Source organism: Diabrotica undecimpunctata, chromosome 1, assembly GCF_040954645.1.
Source record: "Diabrotica undecimpunctata isolate CICGRU chromosome 1, icDiaUnde3, whole genome shotgun sequence".
NCBI classification, from domain to species: domain Eukaryota; kingdom Metazoa; phylum Arthropoda; class Insecta; order Coleoptera; family Chrysomelidae; genus Diabrotica; species Diabrotica undecimpunctata.
The window spans coordinates 110,379,445-110,405,648 of record NC_092803.1 but is presented as its reverse complement, the minus strand read 5'-3'; the positions used below and the strand labels follow the sequence as shown (position 1 = coordinate 110,405,648).

Genomic DNA, 26,204 nt, shown 5'->3' with positions numbered 1-26,204 from the left:
GAAGTTGTATTGCGCTCTTGACGTTTTAATTTCAAAAAATCAGTTTCGTTTTAAACTTCTTTATTCTTTACCTCATGGTCCATCAAGGTCTACTCATCTGTATCATCATTTTTTGTATTTGTTTAAAAACTGTTACATTCGTTAAAATTAATGAAAATTAGTTAAAATTGCTTAATGCTCGCAAAGGCGTCAGTTAAATATTGGCAGTCGGAATAACATCCTAAGTGCGTTATCAGCGATGACCCTATATTATTTAGTTTGAACATATAAATAATTAGAAATGTGCAAAATCGATCAAAGTGGTTTTGTTCGTGAATTAAATTAGATGATAATGATTGCATTGGCGTTTGCGATAATTGTTTTTATTTCATTATTATGTTTTTTGACACTTGCATATATCAGACAGAGAGCACTAAAAGACTTTCCTGGTCCAGAACCCAATTTATTTTTCGGAAATATTTATATGATAATGTTTAAGCCTCTATACGGTAAGTACCATAATCATTATTTTTTAAAGATTATCTAAACATTTCGCTGTCTGCAAATCTTGTACTATTGATTAATTTTCATTTTATTATGTCGTTTTCTACGTCGTCGTCGACAATGCTTCTTTTATACTTGAAATATTTATAAATCTTAATTTTTGGTTTGATATGTGTGTTGCTGAATTGTCCCTAATTATTGCTATAGAGTGGCATACGGCTTAAACCATGAAAGTCCTTGTGATATTATTATGAGAAAACTCAAATTATACATTTAGGGACTTACATCTATAAAATTGGTTAAGATAAATCTTATTTATTTATCAGTTGCACCTGCAGGTATTATTAATCGATAAAAATGAAAAGTTTAACATTTTGTTTTAAAAGTGTTTTATTAAAAAAAAAAAATAAAAATACACTAACAAAGGTGGTGTGTCATATGTAAAATCAATGAAAGTCCAGGCTTTTCATAGGCAAAGAAAAAATGAATCGGCATCAGACAGTTGATAAATATTGAATAAATAGTAGTTAAGTTGTCGTTTATAATAAACATCATTCGTTGTGATAGTTGGAATATGCAAGTTTTTTTGAAAATCCATAGTTATACTAGTTACAGTATCATCTTTGCGAGCACACAATCTAGCACTCTTTTTTATTGCATAAAATTTCTCTGCCTTAATTTATGTAGTTTATTTTCCAATTCAAATTTTTTAATCTTTTGATTCAATTCTTCTTTCACAGTTTCATCTGTACATGTTGAGAATTTATACATTTAATTTCTGTCAAAAATTGATCACAAGAGGAGCAAGTGTCCATCCTCGGATAGCCAAAAGAAATGTTGAAATTTTCATTGAAGTATATCCTATATGCTTCATAATATGATACTTTACTGTCTGGATTTTTTTCAATGTAGTGATTCCAGAGTTTTCTTACATTCAGTTCATCAGAGAGATATATCCTCTGACTCTCATGTAAATTGTAATGTCCTTTACGCCCAGATGTCGTCTGTATAGTCTAAATTTGGTGCTTCATTAAGGAAACGGTTTCTGATGAAAGTTTATTAATTTTAGAATGACATCCCCGTTTGTCTCTAGGAATAGTACTATCCGTTTCTAAGCCTCCAATTCGTATTTTATATCAGTAAGCCTTGTTTCTTAATGTAGCAGTTTCTTCCGGTTTTCTCGGTCTTATACGTTGTATGTCAAGTGTGGTTATGTGACCACAAAGATAACTGTCTTGTTGATACCTTTTTTTCAATAAATTGAATGCAGGCACAATAGATTGCCGCTCTGCGTCGGATGTATTTTTGAAACACTGGAAGCGTTTGCATTCACAACTTTCCCCAGTCTCATGTTCTTGTAATTTAAGCTTTTTCACCATGTCCCTCATTCGCCCAGTGGATTTCCGCTTTTTGTCGTTTATGTACTCCATAATATTATTTAGTTTAATGTGATATTTTTTGTATTATAAAAAGATTTACGAAAATCGTCAGTCATACTCAAAATTGATAAAACAATACTATGAATAGAAAAATTCTAACCTAACTTTTTTGACAGTGTGTTTTTGTGGACTTTCATTGTTTTTAAACCGTGTGCCCTTCAACATTATATTTAGGAATCTTCCCAGCTTGTAGGAGGTATTACATAATATTTTATACAAAACTATAAATATCATGATCTCTACAACTATTTACTGATTGTGGTAATTTTATGTCTTAGGACGCTTACAAATAAAACTCTCGTATTTTATTTGGTTAAAACCATCACAGAGAATTTTGTGTAAAATCTAAAAAATGAAAAGTCAAACTTTGGGAGTTTCCGGTTAATTAGTTAATTCCGCAAACTTCCAACGGTTGGCTTTAAGCTCAAAAACTATGTAGGATAGTTGATTACGTCATCCTAATTTTTATAAATGTGTCATGGTTTTTGAACTGGTGAGCTAAGCCCTGGAAAACACGCTGAATAAGCTCGGCCCAGCAAATTAATAATAAATTTACTTAAGAACACTGAGAAGGTAAAATGATAATTGTATACGTCACTACTAAGCTGGATTTATAAACAATAATAATGTACGACAACTGTGTAGAGTTTTCGGAGTGAGAAAAGGCTTATTTTGTAAACAAGATAGGAGATCGGCTTTGTTCTCATGCCTAATACGTACTCTTTACTGGATGAGAAGTGACCAGTAATTGATCAGATATCGACCAGGGTTAAAGTGATTAAATTGCTAATATGTCTATTTAAACCGGGGTTAGTGATAGAAAAGTAAAGTTAAGAGTTGTATTGCTTAATGTCACATCATAAAAATAAAAATAAAAATAAAAAATATCCAAAAAATTAAAAAAAGTTTGATTACCCTTATCACTTAGGAGTATAAAAAATATAACGACCGACCTACCGAATATGCGTTTAAAATTGCATAAAAACCGGTCAAGCCGTTTTAGAGGAGTATGGCAACTAACTTTGTGACAATAATATAGCTCTTAAAAAATTATGGTTGCTGATAGAAGTATTGTTTAATACCATCTCGTAAAATAATAAAAATAAAAAAATATGTTGAGGTGAGGAGGACCACCCTTATCATTTAGGGGTATGGAAAATAGATTGCAACCTATTGTCAGACCTACCAAATACACATATAAAATTTCATAAAAATCCGTTCAGCCGTTTCGTAGGAGTATGGCGACTAATACTGTGAAACGAGAATTAATATATTGTGAATGTTAAATATTTAATAAAATTTATTAGTTTTTTGGTAATTTTAAAATTAATTCTAATATAAAAAAATTTTATAGGAAAATTTTAGTTAATTATAATTATGAATATTGTAACGTCAAAATACAATTTTAACCTTCATTCTCAGAGTTTTTGTGCGTTATCAGAAATACCTTTACTTCCTTAAATTAATCTATAATAGAAAATAAATGTAATAATCAAAACAATATAATAAAATAAAAAAAAACGAGTGTGGCAGTCCAGTGGGATTGCCCGTAGAAGTTATACTTCTATACACGCGTTCGCAGTTACAAATTTATATGGAAGTCAATCTGCACAATCATTACATATTATGTAATGTTATAGGTAAGAGAGAGTAGAAAGGGAAACAGAATTAGGTAGGTATATGATATATCGTTTGCTATAAACATTTGACCTGTAATATGAGTATAGTAAATGAAGGATTGAATCAATATTTTGATGAAAATGTATATTTTTATTTTTATATATGTATGAAAGGAGTTGAATGCAAAAAAAATTTACACATACTTTGCAGTAAAATTCATTGTTTATTTTGTTATTAATATAAAAATACAATACAATACACTGCAACATAATTTAATATAATAATACAAATTAAAATGCAATATTTATAAGTATTTAAAAATAAAAATATACATAATACTTACGCATATGTTTAATTTACCATGATAATAATATTAATAAAAAAATATTATTAATATTAATAAATATTAAATATATTTACAAAAGGAACATTTTTATTCTCGAGAGAGAAAGAGAGAGGAAATATATCTTTTGTCTCTCTCTTACCTATATCTTATACAAATTTCCAATGTCGAACGCGCGTATAGAAGTATAACTTTAAAAAATGTTTGTGGAAGATAAAAATAAAAAACCAACAACTCGAATTATGTTGTAAATTTTCATTTTATTTTAAAATTTCGCATTTTTGCGTTTATTACAATATATTTCATAAGATTAACATGGGATTTTTAAATATTTCAAAAATAAAAAATGAAATTCGTATTGTGATTCGAACTCACAATACGAATCACAATACGAATCACTATATCACCAGAGTATGAACAAAACACGCAAAAATATGCCAATTAAACATAACAGTAATGTATTTTAAAATTGACAGTTGGATCAATACAATCAAAAATCAATAAACCTTGGATAAGCAAAAGTAACTCAAGCTTCAGATGGTAATACCATCATACTGAGGTGGATTAAAGGACACAATAGGAATAAAGGCAACTGCATATCTGCAAGGGTAAGGATGTAGACTTGTCAGGGTAACACTAAGTAACCTTGAAAAGTCAGCATCAAAGAAGTACTTGGGAACGACAAGGGAAACCCTACGCTTGACATTTGGTTTTTTAACTGGTTATTGTCAACTAAGCAAACACTTTCACACACTTGGGCTAGTAGACACACCTCTGTGTAGGAAGTGTGAACGAGAAGACGAAATTGTAGAGCATGTCCTATGTGCATACCCTGAGTTATCGTTAATAGCGTACGCGTTCGGTGAGTCCTGGCACACACCTGCCCACATAAGAGAGATGTCCCCTGGTAACTTGTCCACCTTTCTAGAAATGGCAGGATAGACAAAGAGCTCGACAGCTCCCTTAGAGGATGTGAAATGGGTCAATTGTAGCCTAAGTGCTGTGGAACTTAACTCGCAATCCCTACTCTACAGATACAGATCCAAACATTAATAACAGGATAATATGGGAACACAAACAAAACAAAACTATTCTTTTTGCAGCCATCTCAAAAACTTAACTTTCAGTATAATTGATTAAATCGAAAGATCCACTTGACACAAATGATACTAAAGAGTTTCAGTATCTAAGTATATGGCCTTAACAATAATATTAATCAACTTGCATTTTTATTATGACAGTACTTGTCATATAAGATTCCAAAGTGTTTTCGCTTTTCCATTTCAAATATTGCTGCATTGCTTTTACATGAGATTAGTGAAGGTGTCAAAACAGCTTCTTATAAATTATTGCTGCTGAAGTTAAAAGGGCGTTATGATTAGGTCTATAATTTATTTTAACAATAGAGTAATGATAAAATGTACATTTTATTATAAACGAAGAAATCATTCTTTCATATTTAATGAAAACAATCTAAAATCTTAAAGCACTCGAGGCTTTGAAGCAATTACTCAATATTTAAGTCCACAATTAACATTAAAAATAATACAGTGTTAACCGATATTCCAAGTTACTGCTTTCCTTAAAAGAAAATCTGCTGGCTACAGACAAAAAAAATCAAGAGTATTAAATAAGGAATAAATAAATATTGTTACAAACATGCATTCGGCGTGGCCCATGTAACGATTGCATCTCGAAAGCGCCAAGAACTTTCAACAGATGTATCGAGCGCGGGAGAGGTCGACTCGTCAAACAACGAATTAGAGGTGGGACTACTCCAGATGATTCTAGAACAATACTTTTGGTATATATATGTAACGATGTTATGAGTAGAGTTTAGTTGATAATATATTACCGAACTGTAAACTTATAAATAAATATATTTATATAAATTCGAACCGCTCGTTATATTTAAAAACGGTACAGTTGGTGTCAGGTGTGGGGTTAATAATTCAGAAGATCAAACAATTAGAGACCATAATAACTAACATGAAAGTGCCACCACCAGTTAATACAGTAACTCTAGATCTGGTAGTGAAAGAAGAATTACCTAGAGACGAAACGATACATCATATAAGATTCTAATTGCCACCATTTGAAGGAAAGTCCCCTTGGTCCATATACCTTAGATAATTTGAAGCTATTGCGACAGCCAATCATTGGACAGAACAAGATAAAGCTATTTCCTTGACTGCTGCTTTACGAGGTGATGCTGCGGATGTCCTAAGATCGATTCCTAGGGTCAAGAAAAATGTTACCAGACCTTGTTCACTCGACTAGACAAACGTTACGGAGATGCCCATCTACAACAAGTCTACAAGGCGCAACTAAGAAGTAGAATTCAACGAGCAAGTTAAAATTTGCAAGAGTTTGAAGCAGATGTTGCTCGTATATTGCTGTTAGCTTATCAAGAGGCACCAGCCAACATTTTGGAAGAAATTGCTTTAGATACCTTCATCAATGGGTTGAGAGACGGTAAACTACAGAAAGCTTAACGACTAGCAAGACCGAAAGTTTTAGCTGAAGCGCTCGCCATTGCCATGGAACACAAGAGAGCTAGTCGAGCTTCACGGAGCTTTCGAGTACGAACCTCTGAAGAGAGCAACGAACAAAACGATAAACGTCTAGAGGAAATCGTACGGAAAGTAGTTCGTAACATGATGCCGAAGAGATGCAAAACCAGATGTTAGAATGGTAGTGACGTAGGTCACATTCACCTTAAATTGCAAGAAAATGATAAAACAGTCGAAAAACTAGAACAAGTCGACACCAAGGGGCAACTGCCGACCTCGAGAAATACAGCCCCCATAGTTACTGTTAACATTACGTCCTCCGGTGGAATTTATAGCTTGTACATCGAGGGTCGTATCAATAATATATGTAGATCGTTTTTGGTAGATACAGGTGCAACAAGAACTATTGCACTTCCAGAAGTTGTACGAGGTCATCTTAAATTATCGCCTGCAACAGTAAAGCTGAGAACAGCAACTGGTTAGATAATTAATACATATGGCGAGGCTTATATGTCAGTATCCATTGGCCAGACCACAGTGAAACATAGAATATTAATTGCAGAGATTTCCGACGAGTTCATATTGGGGATGAATTTACTAAGGGAAGTTAGGGCTGTATTGAATGTCAAAGATGGAGTTCTCGAGATCAGTGGTGAAGAATTGCTGTTTCTTGAAGACAAAGAAGATGTTATCAGCTTAATAACTACTTATGACGTAACAATACCCGGTAATAATGAGAAAATTTTGATGACCAGACCTGATGGTTACTGCCGAGAGGGAAGTTTAAGGATGGTCGAAGATGTGAACAATGCCGAGTTCTTAACGGCAAAAGCTTTGGTGAGAATTGGAGATGTCGTTCCTGTAAGAGTTATGAATTTAAAGGGAACTGCTATTAAGGTAAGTAAAAGAACTTTGATCGGACAGTGTGTTCCCGTGGCTTCGACTTGTTCTATGAATACTAATGAGAAACTATCGAAATCTAAGTATCCAAAGGAGCTTGTTGAGATTGTGATTAAAAGGTGCCAAGATCTTGATGATGAACGTACTAAAAAAGTGAAGTCTATGTCGATACAATTTCAAGATGTTTTTGCCATTGATAAAAATGATAAGGGTAAAACAAGCAAAGTAAATAATTTTAATCGGATAGAAGGAGGACTAAAAATCAACAAAACATGAATACCAATATTAAAATCCACAAAAACCCTTCCCTCAAAACACAAAGAAAGAAAAGCTACTACAAACGACGACATGCCCCTTACGCCGAAACCAGTGGAGGGGAGACGAGTAGAAAATATAAATATGGCCTCCGCAGTACAACGCGGCATCAGCTTCAGATTACAGACGAAGCAGAAACATCTCCAGAAGATGCCAACCCTTAGTGTTGGCGAAACGTCGAGAACTAATCTCAGATGGCAACGGCCTAACAGCTTGAACACACATGGCCGTGAAAGTCTAACGCATTTTATAAGCATAGTAAAGCATAAAATTAATACCGGAGACGCTCAACCAATCAGACAACAACCTAGATGACTTCAATTTGCGAAAAGAGATGAAGCCGAGGACATCATTAAAGATATGAAAAAACAAGGGGTAATTGAACCATCAAACAGTCCATGGAGATAACCAGTAGTGCTAGTAAAGAAGAAAGATGGTTCAACGCTTTTTTGTATTGACTACCGACAGCTCAATATATATACAAGGATTTCCACAGTTTTCACTGTATTCCTTCACTCAACCGTTTTCTCCAATTTTTCCTGTTTAGCCAGTCCCCTTTCTGTAGGTTTCTTCTACTCATTGCTTCGTCCACCTCATCTCTGAAAGATCTTCGGGGTCTGCCTCTCTTTCTTCTTCCTATCGGGCTCCACTCTGTTATTCTATTTATCCACCGATTTTGGTCTGCTCTTCTGACATGTCCGTACCAGGTTAACCTCTTCTGTTCGATGTAGTCTATTATGTCGGAGTTCATGCCCATTCTCCTCTTAATCTCCATGTTATTTATCCTATCTCTTCTTGTTACTCTGCAGCTTCTCCTTAGAAATTCCATCTCTGTTGCTCTTATTTTGTTTTTGGTTTTCTTATTTATTGTCCAATTTTCACACCCATAAGTGAGGATACTTCTTGTCATGGTATTATATATTTTTTTCTTTGTTTTCATGCTGATGTTCTTATCCCATAGTACCGGGTTCAATTTTCGTATGCAGTCTCTTGTTTGTCCTAGTCTATTTTTTATATCTTCCTCCGTTGTTCCTTTGTTTGATATTATGAAACCTAAATACTTATACTTGTCTGTTCCTTTGATTTGTTTACCTTCGTCTATTTCCAGCTGTTTTATTTCTGTATTCTCCGTTGTTAGGTATTCAGTTTTCTTTAGGTTTATTTCCATCCCATTCTTTGTATATTCCTGCTCCAGTTTTCTCATCATAAAACTGAGGTCATCCTCGTCTTGTGCGATCACTATTTGGTCGTCGGCAAAACTTAGCGTATATAGATATTCGTTCCTTACTGGTATACCCATTCCTTCGCACTTTCTTTTCCATGGTTTCAGGGTTTTTCCAGGAATATTTTGAACAGGGTGGGGGATGTGGAGCAACCCTGTAGTAGTCCCTTTGTCGTCTTAAATGGACTGCATATTCTATTGCCCGTTTTGATAGCTACTTCGTTATTCTTGTAGAGTGCTTTTACCGCGTTTATTAATCTTCGTGGAACTTCGATGTTTTCCATTGCTTCCCATAGCTTGGTTCTAGGTATTGAGTCATATGCCTTCTTAAGATCAACAAAAGTCAGATGGACGGATCTATTTTTGGACAGCTCAATGTGTTAACTAGAAAAAATAGTTACCCTTTGCCCAGAATATACGATACTTTGGATACTCTTTCTGGTTCTCGTTGGTTCTCCACACTGGATTAAAAAGTGGATATTGGCAAGTAGATATGAAGCCAACTGATCAGTTCACAGTTATGCCCTTTGGTTTATGTAATGCCCCTACCACATTTGAAAAATTAATGGAGTCAGTTTTAAGAGGTCTAACACAGAAAACATGCCTGGTATATTTGGATGATGTAATTGTGGTTGGAAGATCCTTCGATGAACATACCAAAAATCTGAAAGAAGTCTTTCAACGATTGTGGGCAGCGAATTTAAAGTTAAGTCCGAAGAAATGTCACATGCTTCAACAAGAAGTGAAGTACTTGGGACATATTGTAGCAAGTAATGGTGTAACAGCTGATCCTGTAACTTGCAGCCATTAAGGATTGGCCAGTACCAAGAGATAAACACGAAATTAGAAGTTTTCTTGGTCTATGTACATATTACCGACGTTTTGTCAAAGAATTTGCCAACATCTCCTAGCCATTAACAAATTGGACAGAAGGCAAAGAATATACATGGAGCGAAGAGTGTCAAAAAGCTTTCGAACAATTACAAATGGCTCTGATCAGTGCACCGATTTTAAGCTACCCTAGACAGGCAGGAAAATTTGGCTTGCGAGCATTTCCATAAATACTTGTATAGCAGAGCAATTGTTATATCATATGTAATTTATAATGTATCTATCTATAACTAATGTATCTATTCAGATTCTTTTTATCATAATCAACGCCTGCAGAAAAAAATTGTACCTAATAAGGTCCAAAAGTGATTTTACGAGATTCGCAGGATTCCAGGACTGTCCTTCTCATCCCGTAGAATATGACTTTCGGAACTTGTTACTTAAAATACTATTATAATGATTCATTTCAACTTTTATAATTACGATCATGTCTATCTTACATTTTCGAGACAATTATTCTTAAATACTTATATTTTTTCTCCAAATGACCCATTTTCGAAAAGAAAATAAGAATTGAAATTATCGAAATTTTCTTTTAAAAAAATTAACTAATCCTATACCCTTTTTTGCTTTTTCAAAACTAGGATCAAATTCTCTAACTATTGTCGCATTTCAGCTTGTTACTAACTTTGTATCTCCTTACGCAACCTGAATGAACGAAGAGTTTTTGTTTTAATGTGTGCACAGTGTGCAGGCAATGTTGAGCTGTGTTGTCTTCTGGATCATGTTGTGAGTTTCTTGGAGTGTTCAGAATTATTTCATAAGTTCTTTTAATTACTTTTCCACTTCTTACTCCTCGGATGTATTCCGTAATTTGTCCAATATCCCTGCACAATAATTCACTTTTACTTTATATAAATTGTGACGTGCAACGTTTTTACTTTGAAAAATGGTATATATAATGGAGTGTCTTGAATTAAAAGCGTTGTATTATTTTAACCTGAAGTATACCCCTGATATTTTGCCACTAAGAACCAATAACTTTGGTTATTCCATTGATGGCAATGACAATAATACCACTAATACTTTAAGGAGGGGAAAATCAAGATGATATATTTTGAGACAAGCTATACCTCGATAACCAAAACTTCTATGTTTTCCGCAGTGAATTCAATAGACTTTTAAAATTATAAACAATTAAAGGCGAAAAATGCATTTTAAGAACTTTAGTCTAGCAGTAAAAAGTAATGCATTTTGAACAGATACGTATAAAACTTTAAAATGGTGATTTTTTAATGTTGATTTACTAATCTGTTGCTTAGACAACTGTAAAAAACTTAAGAATTCCTAATTTTCAATAAATGTTAATACCTATCTGTTGAAAAACCGAACCTACAAAAGGTGGGTCTTAAAAATGTGGTTAAAATTTCAGAGAGATTTATAAATAGTGAAGGTTATATTTTTAGAGTAAACATAAGTAATAAAATCAACTGACAATAATTTTTGGGGGTAGCAGAAGCAAGGGAGATAATTATTCTATCAAAAGTATTTAATAAAATAGTTAAAAAACCCATTTCAAACTTTGCAAAACTTGATTGCAGAAACATCGCAATTTTTTTTGTTATGAACAGTTTGAATAACTTTTTTGATATTTCCCGGGAAAAATTATTTTTCATATTAAAAAAACTGGCAAGTTTAAAAAAAGTTGTTCTACGATTATTCTGGATGAAGGTAGTCCCTTTTTCATGTATTATTCTCTCATTTTTATATTATTTTTTTATTTGTTTCAAAAACGTTTTTATGTAAACTTTATTCAAAATTATAAGAACTGACTTATGCAGAATTTTAAAGGATCCCGCTGATAAAGTCGACGCCATAAAGAGATTTGTCTCTTCAGGTAAATAGTAAAAAGGGCCGGCTTAACAAATTTTATATTTTATTTGGCATTTACATTACATATTTAATTTAAATAAATATCTAGATAATTAAGGGCAAAAATACATAAACTTGTAACCTCCGAAACCTTTTTTGGATGGTGCTAGAAAGGTCACCAATGGAGACACTGCGGACGGCAGCCAGATGGTTGGTGGAGAGCGAGTCGTGGGTTCGAAACTAGCTTTTGGAACCAGGAATGGGTCCAACGGACGAAATAAGTAAAGATACGATAGGAGATATTAGAAAAAGATACAGAAATAAACAAAAAGATAGATGGGTAAAATTACCGAAGATAATATAATATAAACCTTATTAAAGAAAAGAGATAAGGAAAGATATTTAGGTTCAGAGATCAAACCCAAGAAAAGATATCACAGTTAATTATTGAATAAATTTGGTCAACACTCTACATAAACAAAAAATAAATATACAAGGTATTACACTTGCTTACCTACGAAACTTAATAAGCCTGATCTTTCTACTGGTCAAAGGTATAGTTATATTTAAAGGTAAAAAGCAAATATATCAGGGAACGTTGTTAGGAGTCGACAAATAAAATACATACATGAAACAATAACAATATATTAAACAACAACAAAATTATGACGCTGCTGAATGCAACACAAGTAATAAAAATACACCAACAACTATAAGATGGTGGTATACATATAAAAATAGGCAGAAATATAATTAGAAAATATCTTTAAAAAGATATAAGTATAACACAAGCATGCACAAATAAAGTTTTGGCGTATCTCGAGATATTACAGCAAAAAAATTTAATAAAAAATTATAACAAACACCAAAGATAACAAAAATTAATAAAATTTAAATTTACAAAAATACAAAAAAGTTACTGAAGTGAAAACATAAAAATTTAACCAAACCGCACTTGGTTAAGTCGATTATTTGGTTCGTAACAAAAAAAAGTATAGAATGTTCTTTAATTGACTGCAAAATTCAGTAGCTACTCTCAACTACATTTAATGACATGTATGATCGTTGGATACGTCCAGATAATGGAAGATGATATGATGCTATACCATGTTACTTGCCCAGATAGGTGGAGATATTAAAATTATGTCACTTACAGTAATTCCTGAAGACTGCTGCTTTAATTCACTGAAGTTAATACTGTACTTGTATTAAACACTGAATTTATGACTATATTTAATCTAATATAGTATAGGATGAAGAAACTCAAAATAACAAGTGTATACACACTTATAAAGAAAATGCACAGAGACGGTAAGGTAGCAGATACGATAATGTGAATTAAGCGTCTTAACTCGACGAATGCTCCCCGATAAGTTGTTTTATCTACGAGTGCCCACCTAGAAGTGACTCTGTTCCTCTAAAAATTTTACCAAGCTACCCAAGAAAAGGTGAGGGTAACTTCCCCCCAAAAATGATAGGCCAGCTTATATCTATTTCTAAGAAGATAAGGTTCTAATTAACATTGAACATAACGGTATACTTCTACCTACAAACATGATGGAATATGAAATCCCGAGATTGGGTCTTTACAGAAAAATTACTATACGAGCCTTCGGAATATTTACAAATCTATCATAAAAGACCCGCCTTCACCGAAAGGCATTAGTTTCTTTCATACTCCGGATTAAGACGGAAAGGATTAAAAACCTTTCGGACGCAGGGAAATTCCGGGCATTCAATAAAATTTGAAGACGGTAAACCGAAGATGAGCGTATTATCACGGGGGTAAAAGGAATAAAAATAATTATTATTTTAATTAAATAAAAAATGTTACACAGCCCCCTCCCAAGAGACGAAACTGGTGAAGAAGAAGAAAGAAAACGGTTTCCGATCAAAAGCTAAGGATACATTTTTTTTATATACCCTTCTAACGATTCGAAGGACGTACCTCAAAAAGAAGTACAAGATATAAAAGACGTTAACATCATTAAGAAATGATGTAACCAAACGTCAAGATAATAAAATTATTTAAGGTAAACCTCAATACAAAAGAAATGTCTATTTAAGAGATAACATCGAGATCAGTACTCATCAGTAATTCGCTAAGATAAATTAGAGAACGAGATATTTTTAGGGAATCTCTAATTTAAAACAAGATATCGAAATGGCTTAAATAACAACACTGGATAAAATCGTAATCACAATGGAAAGCATATGCCAAAGTGAAAGTCAAAACGAATTAAATAAAAATCAACTAGCATTAATAAGAGTAGAAGAAAAAGAAAATAAAGAAATTAAGTACCTGGTTGTCAGTTGATAACTTCGCGTATCACACGCCTAAATTTAATTTATGGTCACAATCGGTAAAGTCACAATCGGGTTGAAGTTGACATAAAGAAAACTTCTAAGTCATATCAGGGAAAGGGGTCTGTAGACAACATCAGTACTAAAAGAATGAAAGGGTAAGAAGAATTAAGAGGAATGTGTCTGTCTTCAAAGATAATTTAAGTGATTTTTCACTTATCGGTAAGGTAATGAGTTTTGGCTCAAAGATAATTCAAGTGATTTCTCACTAATCGGTAAGGTAATGAGTTTTGGCTCAAAGATAATTCAAGTGATTTTTCACTTGAATAGGTAAGATACTAGATACCAGCGAGTAATTATCTCACTAGCCGATCTAATAGATAACGGTATGGTGATATTTTTCACCTAACCGCACTCAAAGATATGTGACTTCTGGTGGGCAATCAAAGAGGTAAACGAGAGAAGATAGAAGAGAAAAATATTCATATAAATATATAGATAGGACGGTAGATAATACTATACGTTGCAGAACAGAACAATCTAATCCTGATCGGATTCATCATCACCTGACGAATTATCAGAATCATTAAGATATGGTTTCAAATCGTTAATATGCCAGTTCCCAGCATTTGAACCATCAGGATTTCTCAGTGTATATACAAGGGGAGACAGCTTTTTGACTACCGTACATAAGATATATTTGGGTGCTAACTTAGCCATAAACTTATCGACGGCTTTTGATAGAACCTTATTTCGTCACCATACTGTATCACCGACGTGAAATTGAACATCGCGTCGCCGTAAGTTATACGTTTTAGCATTGCGTTGGTACGCATTATTCAGATTAAGTTGTATTTCATCAAATACTTCACTTAACCCTCGTATTTCAGAAACATATTTGTCATTCTGCTCTGAAGTAACGGTAGATATCAAATTATCGGCAGATAAAGAATAATAGTTACCGGCAATAGGGACATACCTGGCAAAATTAAGGAAAGATGGGGTATATTTAGTGACTTCATGTCTAGCGGTATTTATAGCTTGACGGATTTTTGGAATTTCTTTATCCCAATCGGAATGATCTTTAATATAACACCTGATAGCAGTTCCTATGGTTTTATTGCTACGTTCAACAAAGTTGCACTAAGGCGAATAGACAGCATTAAACCATATTTTTTGGACCTTATACTTACTACATAAATTCTTTAACGAAGAATATTATTAAGATTTCGGGCGTTATCACATATAAGAAATTGAGGGACTCCGAACATAAGAAAAACGTCATTTTCAAAAAAATTAATGATATTTTGCGTGGTAGCTTTCCGCAAAGGATGAATCAACGTAAATTTCGAAAACCAGTCGGTAACAACAAGAAGAAAAGTGTATCCTCTTTTTGAGCGAGGAAGCGGACCAATAAGATCTACGGCAATTATTTGCCAAGGGAACCTAGCGGATTTTTCTCGTCCCATTAAACCCATGGGAGCCAAAGTCGACATCTTTTGAGCTCCACAGATTTTACAAGACCTAACAAAACGAAGTACATCTTTCCGCATTTTGGGCCAATAATATAACTCTTGAATACGATTTAAAGTTTTGAAATAGCCAAGATGGGCACAGGTAGGGGGATCGTGACAAGAAGTGATAATATCATTTCTTTGGGGTTTCGGTACTAAAATTTTCCACTCTTTATTATTAGTGGAAACAGGAAATTCGGAAGGAATTAATTTAAAAACAAAATCATCCTCTACTTTCCACTGAGGATATTTATTGGGCTCTGATAAAATTTTAGAGCGGAAATCATCGAACCAAGGATCAATTTGGTCCTTGTCGACTTCCAGATAAGAAATTTGGGGTTTTTCGGAGATAGACTTTGGGGCGGCAATTTTCGTAACACTATTACGATAGAAATATTTGACGGTCTTTAACCACTGATTCCAATTATTTTGAATTTTAACGTCGGATTTATTAGGACGAAAAGGTAACGAGATTGCACCGACAGAACAAACCCGACAAACTAGTTTTTTGAAGGCATGCGGCATTTTTTACAGGTATGGACAGTCACATTAGGATTACCACACTTGTAACAGAACTTGTGCTGTCGTTCCTTTTTACAGACGGGATAGATATGACCTGTTTTTTGACAATTCCAACAGGTAGCTACTTTCGAAGTGTTTTTATCATTCGAATTAGATGAATTAGATACGTGATTAGAGGCAGATGGAAAAGATATGGCATTTGAGGCATTGTTGTGAGAATGACGCTTCGACTGCGGAGTATCAGTCTCAACAACAGAGATTTTAGAATTTTGGAAGAACTTGGCCGACAATGAAGGGTTAGCATCTTCCAACTTCTTAACAATTTGAGTTAGTTCACTAACGGTATTAATGTCTTTTAAAATGACATGAGGAATATGCTCAGGTAAGATATTTTTACGAATAATCCTTAACTTTGTGGATTCGGATGCTTCGCGAGATAAACGATTAAAAAGGGATAGCATTTGCGCGGCGAAAATTACGATAGGCTCGCTACGTTTTTGTTTGCGACCTTGGATTTGATTCCAAAGATCTTCGTCGAAATCGGGAGATAAAAAAGTGGATTTAAGAACTTCAACAAGTCCATCCCAAGAACTTATTGAGGACTTAATACTGCGAAACCACACCGCGGCATCGCCAGAGAAAAATTCAATAGCCGAATTAAATAAAATATCTTTCGGGACATTACGGGACTCAGATAACTTATTAACTCGTTCAATAAAATCAAACACAGTCTTGGGATCACCATTAAATTTAACATTCCATTTAAATATGGAATGTTGGGAGATATTTGAATCGGGAGTCGAAACATGTATTATCTGCGGAGCAGCAGGAGAGACATACTCGACAGAAGAAGGACTAGAAGCTAAAGGAATGACTTTATCATTCATCTCTTGCTCCAATAACAAACAGGTAGCATTAGATTCATTTCGAAAAGAAATAGGTTCCTCAGAATAAGGCTCGGGAATAGGGAGACGATCTATTCTACCTAACAAATGAATAAGTCGTGATTTGACTTGGCGAAAACAAGAATCTGTTGAAGAACTTTCAAACTCTTCAACTAACTTTGAAATCTTATCGATAGAATTTTTAATAGCAGTCTTTTCGTTATCATAATCTAAGGTATTTAAAGATAATTGATTGCTGTTATCCCTAACTAACAATCTCTTGAGGATTTTCCTCCTTTCTTTTATTTCTCTGTTCCTCTGATTTTTAACTCATAATTAATTTCCTCTGAAGTAAGAAAATTGCCTTCAAAATTATTCATTTTTTAATTTAAGTCTACAGGTAATAAAAAAATATATAAAAATAGTGCAAATATACCAAAGAAAGACCAGGTTTAATTCCAAAATTTATACATAAATCTGGAGAACTCTTGTAGTGTGTTTACCAGACGGAACGCAAGAAGAAAATAAAGAATACTGATATAGAGATAAAGCAAAATAGAAGAAGAAATAAATAGAAATAGAACACGGAAGCTGATCGGGGTTCTCGTAGCTTGGGGTTATATAAATGTGAAAGACAAGCAAAGGCAACGGACAAAGAAAAAACAAAAGGATATAAGCCCCACGCTTTGGGCGGCATAAAAATATGTGTAACCTCGGAAACATTTTTTGGATGGTGCTAGAAAGGTCACCAATGGAGACACTGCGGACGGCATCCAGATGGTTGGTGGAGAGCGAGTCGTGGGTTCGAAACTAGCTTTTGGAACCAGGAATGGGTCCAACGGACGAAATAAGTAAAGATACGATAGGAGATATTAGAAAAAGATACAGAAATAAACAAAAAGATAGATGGGTAAAATTACTAAAGATAAGATAAGATAGGGAACAGGGCGCCACTTAATTTTTTGGGGTTTAAGGAGAAAATTAAGAAACATTAGAAAAGAAAAGAGATAAGGAAAGATATTTAGGTTCAGAGATCAAACCCAAGAAAAGATATCACAGTTAATTATTGAATAAATTTGGTCAACACTCTACATAAACAAAAAATAAATATACAAGGTATTACACTTACTTACCTACGAAACTTAATAAGCCTGATCTTTCTACTGGTCAAAGGTATAGTTATATTTAAAGGTAAAAAGCAAATATATCAGGGAACGTTGTTAGGAGTCGACAAATAAAATACATACATGAAACAATAACAATATATTAAACAACAACAAAATTATGACGCTGCTGAATGCAACACAAGTAATAAAAATACACCAACAACTATAAGATGGTGGTATACATATAAAAATAGGCAGAAATATAATTAGAAAATATCTTTAAAAAGATATAAGTATAACACAAGCATGCACAAATAAAGTTTTGGCGTATCTCGAGATATTACAGCAAAAAAATTTAATAAAAAATTATAACAAACACCAAAGATAACAAAAATTAATAAAATTTAAATTTACAAAAATACAAAAAAGTTACTGAAGTGAAAACATAAAAATTTAACCAAACCGCACTTGGTTAAGTCGATTATTTGGTTCGTAACAAAAAAAAGTATAGAATGTTCTTTAATTGACTGCAAAATTCAGTAGCTACTCTCAACTACATTTAATGACATGTATGATCGTTGGATACGTCCAGATAATGGAAGATGATATGATGCTATACCATGTTACTTGCCCAGATAGGTGGAGATATTAAAATTATGTCACTTACAGTAATTCCTGAAGACTGCTGCTTTAATTCACTGAAGTTAATACTGTACTTGTATTAAACACTGAATTTATGACTATATTTAATCTAATATAGTTTAGGATGAAGAAACTCAAAATAACACTTGTATACACACTTATAAAGAAAATGCACAGAGACGGTAAGGTAGCAGATACGATAATGTAAACTAAGCGTCTTAACTCGACGAATGCCCCCCGATAAGTTGTTTTATCTACGAGTGCCCACCTAGAAGTGACTTTGTTTCTCTTAAAATTTTACCAAGCTACCCAAGAAAAGGTGAGGGTATCTTCCCCCCAAAAATGATAGGCCAGCTTGTATCTATTTCTAAGAAGATAAGGTTCTAATTAACATTGAACATAACGGTATACTTCTACCTACAAACATGATGGAATATGAAATCCCGAGATTGGGTCTTTACAGAAAAATTACTATACGAGCCTTCGGAATATTTACAAATCTATCATAAAAGACCCGCCTTCACCGAAAGGCATTAGTTTCTTTCATACTCCGGATTAAGACGGAAAGGATTAAAAACCTTTCGGACGCAGGGAAATTCCGGGCATTCAATAAAATTTGAAGACGGTAAACCGAACATGAGCGTATCATCACGGGGGTAAAAGGAATAAAAATAATTATTATTTTAATTATATAAAAAGTGTTACAAACTGATAACTTATTCAATATTCAAAATCAACAAATGCAAAAGTATTTTTTTATTTACTTTTTACTTTAAATCTAAACTTGGACATAATTTTTAATACCTACAAACATTTTAAAATAAGATTTTCTTGTATATCTAAATTTAAAATCACTTTCTTCTTCAGTATTAATTAATAATTATGATTTTCCCTATCTACCACTTAATATTTTATAAGATTATTGATTAATAATTTTATGTTATGCACGATCTTTAGTGAAGAATAATTTTTTTTCGTGAAATTATTAATAAAAAAATTTATCATTTTTCGCCAACTTTTTCAGACATGAAATGGAAAAGTTAAACATAACAAGCCAACATGAATAAATATCAATCTTTTAAAATGAGTAAATCGGTACTCACCTGAGGGACCGCAGACGTTCGGATACAATTAGCGTCTCTTTGTAAAGACAATGACGTCGACTTTACTGAAGTAACAAGACATGTACTTAACACAGACACTACACATTACTCCCCTGAGTTAGTGATAAGTTATAGTCTAAAAAAATCATTATGAAATTGACTGGCCAGTTGGTTGTGAAAACCAGTGCCAATAAAACACAAAACGCACACACACACACAAAACGAGTATAAATATTACATCACATAGATATTATATTAAATGTGTGTCACTATAACTGTCGTCTTTTAAATTGATGATAATATTTTGTATATTATATGTAGGAAAATATGAATTATCAGCTTTCATGATATGTGAGACTTCATTTTTCCAACAATTCGCATCAAAAGTACTTCCTTTTCAATTAAATGCAAGACAAATGCATTTAAATGTGGCGAAGTATTATTTCTTCGAACTCTTGACTTAAGTTGATGCCACATATGTTCGATTGGGTTAAATACACAGTAATGTTGAAAGTCTTAAAATCATATGACCGTTTTCGGCATAATTATCACAAACGTATTCTTTTTTCAATGCGAAACTTTTTAAAATGTCCAATAAATCCTTGTTAGTATTATATATATAAATATATATATATATATATATATATATATATATATATATATATATATATATATATATATATATATATGAAAATAAATATCTTTGTCATACAAGTAATTCTGTATTATTATTTTCGTATCGCTTGAACTGGGAATTTTATTTAATTGCCTGCTATGATATGTTGCATTGTCCATAACTAAAACACTATTAGGGGTTATGTTGGGTATTAACTTATTTTTGAACCAGTCTTCAGATATATCTGAAGTTGTCATGGTAATCGAGACATGAATCACTCATGTTTTTAGCTGATAGAGATAAGGCATTTGAAACCCATCCATCGACTGATCTAGCATGGAATATTGTTATTCTTTTTCTTCTATTATAAGGCGCTTTTTTTAACAAGATTGACTATTATCTACCCAACCTTTAGATGGCGTATCGTAAGTATCAAACCACGTTTCATCTAAATAAATAATAGGTCGATTCTCTCGACGATACTGTTTAATTTTGTTTAAATATTCCATTCGCCATATCCGTAAACGATTGGATTCCATAAGTACCTGTCTTTTATCTACTTTTTTGTATTTAAACCTCATACGTTGCAAACATTTCCAACAGTTGTTCTACCGCACTTAATTTCAGTGTTGTCGACGTGAAACCTGTCAACTAATATATCTAGTGTGGGTACAATTTGTTCTTCAAACAAGGCATATACTTTGCGACGAATAAGATCTTCATCTGCACGATCGAGCTTCCGAGAAATACTGTTATCCCGTCTTATTAATCTTGGTATAATGGGATTACTTACAATTTTTCTGACTGTGGATAATGGTTTTTTAGTCAAAGTTGCCGTTTCATGTAAGGCTTCGTTACTGTCCATTTTTTTTTTCGACAAAAGTTTGAAAAACATTAGCAATAATTTGTTTTGCATCAATAGACAAATGTATTCGTTGGCTGTGTTCAGGTTCTAATACTTGAATGAGATCACCTCTTTGTCGATTTGCTTCCGGTTCATTAACTGGCGAAATTGCCCTATTATTCTCTGGACTCCAGGGACGCCACATTGTTTCATACAATAAAGGTAAATTTGACTACGTGGATTCACCGGCAAGTGTACACACTCTAAAAAAATAAACACTTTTATAACAATACTCAACTAGTTTTTTGCACAAACTGAACACTCAAACGACTTTACAACCAATTCCGTCGAAAGCAGACTTTTAAGTGTTAGTTTGTCATCGTACAATTCTCTTCAAATTAAAAAACAATTAAAGATAAATAACAGGTAGAAAGTTATATAAATTCCAAGTAATTTGTTAATAGGTCAATTAAGTTAAACGTTTACTCATTATATCTGTATACATGGGTTTTTCAGTTCTAATGTGCTGTTTGGGATATTACCCCTTTTCCCAAAACTTATTAATTTCCAAGGCCGGTCCAGTCAATTTGACTAATTTGAGATCTTCATAATTTTGGGCGCTTTTATTTCGATGAGACTTAAAATAATGATTAATAAAAGAATACGTGATTATATGTATGTGTGAATGATTATATGTATTAACCTACAGTTGACGGCTATATGCCGGTCCTGTCAGCTTGGATAGCTGTGATAATTATACAACAATAGAGTATTTACAAGGGATTATTCAGTTTTACAGCTGTTATTAAAATAACTTTTATAATGAGACACTAAATTTCTGGATACAGTATATCACGTCGTTTGTATTTTTAGTTGTTTCTAAAAATCAAGTATAAGTCGTAACAACATTTGCAAAATCATAAAAAATTAATACTAATTAAAATTTACTATTGGTTATTATAATTTCAGATTACATGGATATAATGATGGAATTACATGACATGTACGGGCCAATATTAAGAATTCACGATGGACCTCTTAGTACTGCTGTTTTTATTAAAGATGTTAAATTAATCGAACACATATTAAGTTCAACAAAGCTAATAAACAAAGCCAGGCAATATCAGTGGCTACATAAATGGTTATCAACGGGATTATTAACAAGTACAGGTAAGAATATTATTATATTAAAATTACTGTGTGTACTAAACTTTTTATGGCTTATTAATCAGTAAAGTAAAAACATTTAACTATCTTTTATTCCTTTATGTTATTAGTAATACTTATATTATTCTATCCTATTCGATTTCTACGGCAACTTTACGTTGTAACCATTGAACAACCCATCAGAAATGGTAGGTGCAATAGATAATAATATAAGTAACTCTAAAAGTTGGAAGCAAATGTAGAACAAAAAAACTCATAACTTTCTTTAAAAGCCAATGGTTGGACCTCAATTAGCTCAGTCTCTTAAGTGTGAAAACGTCTTTTCTTAGAAATAAATATGAAAAATAAGATTGGCTAGGACAAATAAACTAAGATATTAACTAATCATATTTGTTGTACATAGATATAAAAATTGAAAACTTTAATACTAAATTAAAATTGAACAAAACAAATCTTGCCTGTAGCTTTACATAAAAAGATTTTTAAATGATACTTAGGGCATCTGATGTTGTCTTTAATTAGCTGGACAGGATTGCAGAATTTTGAAACCCGCAGAAAAAGATTGCTCTTTTGGGAGTCAAATTGTTTTACAAGCTTCTCATTGTGGCTCAAATATCGTTAAAAAATCAGCCTAATGCGGTTTTCCAAAAAATTAAATTTAGATAGATTGTTACGGGTGAAATAAATCATTCTTCTCGATTGCAAAATATTTTGTGTCATCTTTCAATAAATAGTCAAATGCCGGACATCAATTAAACTCGCTTCTGGGAAATGAAAAAAATTCCAAGCTGGAGTAGCATAGTGAGAGTGAATTCTCACCTGGGATGAGTCGTTTCCGCTCGAAATTCACGACTTGTGGTTGGCATTTTAGGCCTAATTAAAATTTATCGAGAATTTAAAATTTCTGAGTTATGCGGCGCTGTTCTTCTCACTCGGCTATTCCACGCTTCAGCAGTCTATTTTACTGAAAGTCAGCAGTACTTATTTATGGTCGGACTCGACAATCAGTCTGCACGGAATAAATACCCAGCCGTATTTTTTTCGCCATTTGTATTTGTCGCCAACAGGATTGCGGAAATTGGACAACCTGGCAGATTGTTTATCGCGCGGTAAGCTACCCTCAGAATTTTTAGAAAATGACGTTTGGCAAATTGGTTTGTTTTGGTTATCGCGAACCCAATTTTCATGGCCAAAAGGAATTTTGGATTCGATCGACGTTCCTGAATTAAAATTGGCAAGGCTTCCATCGATAAATTGTATACAGGTTTTGTAAAATAATAATAATATTTTACAAAAAAAAGCTCGATGCATAAATTAATTAGCGTGATTGTCAATTCTCAAAATGATCAAAAGAAATTAATTTTTTTAAAAAACAAAGTTTTTGTTATTGGTAGAGGCAAATTGGTGTCTTTACTACTTAGAAACTTAGATATTAAATTCCCATCCTATTTCTTTTATGTCGTCTAACCGTAATGACCTTCTTCCCCTAACCGCTGGACATTTTTTGATTTGTGGTCCGATGAAAAGCTATCCGGAGACTTTTCGGATATGTCATTTAATAAATTATCAGTGTGGCAGCATTCCTAGAAATTGAAACAGCACTTCTGGAAACGATTGTTTTAAAGAATATCTTCAATAATTGATCAGCATCAATAATGTTAATGCTACTTGATATTGGAATAAAGGTCGTTACGTTGGTGTTAATTCTTGAAGACAATTTGCCACCGTTGCAATCAATAGTAAGTGGAGGTATAACATTAGTGCAAGCTGAAGAGGACGCATCGTCAGAGTGGTAACGCTAAAAACTAAAGAAAACAAGGGCTGCGTGAAGAAATTGTGTCCACTTTCGATCAGCTTAATCATCGATGTGAAACGACACCCTTGGATATAATAAAATTAATTTTTTAGTTAGTGTTTATATATACAATTTTTGACATTTCTTTGGTAAATTTATTTTCCTTAAAATATCTTCAAATTATTAAAATGTTAGTTTTAATATATACATAAGAATATACATAAATTTACATGGACGCAGCCTACCAGGAATTTAAAATCAATAATTGACTATTTCATTCATCGTAAAGATTCTAAACTAAAAACAAAGGACGTGAAGGTGTTTAGAGGGCCAGAATGTGGAAGTGACCACCATATGATTATTGCAAAAGTAATGGTGACATTTAAGAGAGAACAATCAAGTCACAAAAATGATGAAGTAACAGACATAGGAACAACCATAGAAAACATAAAATATAACCTGGAAAGCTTTAAACAAGATTCGACAAAGTTCTTATATAAAATTAGAATAGCTCAGAAAATAAAAAATATAGAAACAAAGGACTTAGACCCTGAAAGTCTGTATGGGGTAATTAAAAAATATATTCATGAAGCGGCAAATGAAGCACTGGGAAAAGTTGAAAATCGGAAAAAAGGAAAACCTGAATGGTTGTCAACGGAACTAGAAGAGAAAGTTCTCAAAAAAAAAACAAGCATATCACATATGGCTTCAATCCAAAGATCCTCAAGACAGAGAAATATACGCTAAATGGAATAGAGAAGTTAAAAAGACGTGGATAAGGCGAAAAATATAAACTGGGAGGCTAAGTGTGATGAACTGGACATATTTATGGGTGGAACAAAAGTGGCGCAAGCTTGGAAAACATTAAAACAGTTTAGGAAAAATGAAGACAACATTTCTCTCATAAAGTTAAATGAATGGGAAGAATATTATACAAAACTGCTGAAAGAGGACAGAGTAGAGTACAGATGGGAAAAGATAAGGGAATTAATAGACAACAGAGACGAAAGACAGGAAATCCCTATAATAACATTATCTGAATTGACGGAAACCTTAAAAGAGGTTAAAAACGGAAAAGCCGCAGGGCCTGGAGACATTCCCATAGAGCTGGTTAAATATGGGCCGACTGCACTTTTAGAATTAATAGTAGACCTTTTCAATAAATGTATGTGTGGAGACCAGGAAATTCCTAAAGATTGGAATAAATCTTATATAAGCTCCATATATAAGAGAGGGAATAAAAGAGACTGTTCCAATTATAGAGGTATTAGTGTGACGAGCTCTGTGGGCCGGTTGTACGGCAGAATATTAAAGAAGAGAGTTGAAAGACAGATACAAGATATTGAAGAACAAAGCGGCTTTCGTACCGGGAGATCCTGCCTTGATAATATATTTATCCTACGACAAATAATTGAAAAGCGTGTCGAAAGAAGTAGAGAGACCCATTTGGTATTTATAGACCTTGAGAAAGCATATGATAGTGTCCCGTTAAAGAAAATGTTTGAGGTCCTCAAAAGGTCCGGATTGGATTCGACGTATATCCGAGCGATATATAAATTGTACGAAAATGCAGTTAGTTGTGTAAAAATTGGAACCAGAACCTCAAATGAATTTAAAGTCACTAAAGGCCTAAAGCAAGGATGCTGTTTGTCACCGACACTCTTTAAAATATACGTCCAAGAAGCATTGAGGAATTGGAGAAATAAATGTAGATTTATGGACATCGATGTGGGACAAGAAACTCTGTATACATTGTTGTTTGCAGATGATCAGGTGGTGGTTGCAACCGATGAGGAAGATATAAATTATATGAATCGAAAATTATTTGAGGAATATGCCAAATGGGGGCTTACTGTAAACATAAGCAAAACAGAATATTTAAAAATTGGAGGAAATACCACAGATCTGAGGCTTGAAAACGCAGTCATAAAAGGCTGCAACCAGTATAAATATCTAGGAAGCATCATATCAGCAGATGGCAGAGTTAAGATAGATGTACAAAACCGAATAACTCAAGGGAAAAAATGCATCCGAATACTGAATTCATTACTGTGGTCTAATAAAATAAAGATGCATACCAAACTTCGCGTATACAGAGCAATTGTAGAACCAATTACCACATATGGTGCCGAATGTTGGACGATGACAAAGAATGAACGAGATAAAGTA

The 26,204-nt window shown here is 33.1% G+C and overlaps 1 protein-coding gene across 2 annotated transcripts in view; it reads left to right on the top strand.

Annotated features, from left to right (window-relative positions):
- Positions 1–226: 226 nt before the first annotated feature.
- The window catches only part of LOC140452328 (cytochrome P450 4d2-like), a 65,764-nt gene continuing 39,786 nt past the window's right edge, over positions 227–26,204 (top strand). The window contains exons 1-2 of one of the 2 annotated variants that reach the window (XM_072546521.1): positions 227–488; positions 22,043–22,243. In XM_072546521.1, the coding sequence (XP_072402622.1) occupies positions 326–488; positions 22,043–22,243 (364 nt within the window). In that variant the 5' untranslated portion in view covers positions 227–325. The remainder of the gene's footprint in view (positions 489–22,042; positions 22,244–26,204) is intronic. The other variant, XM_072546517.1, reaches the window with a different exon arrangement.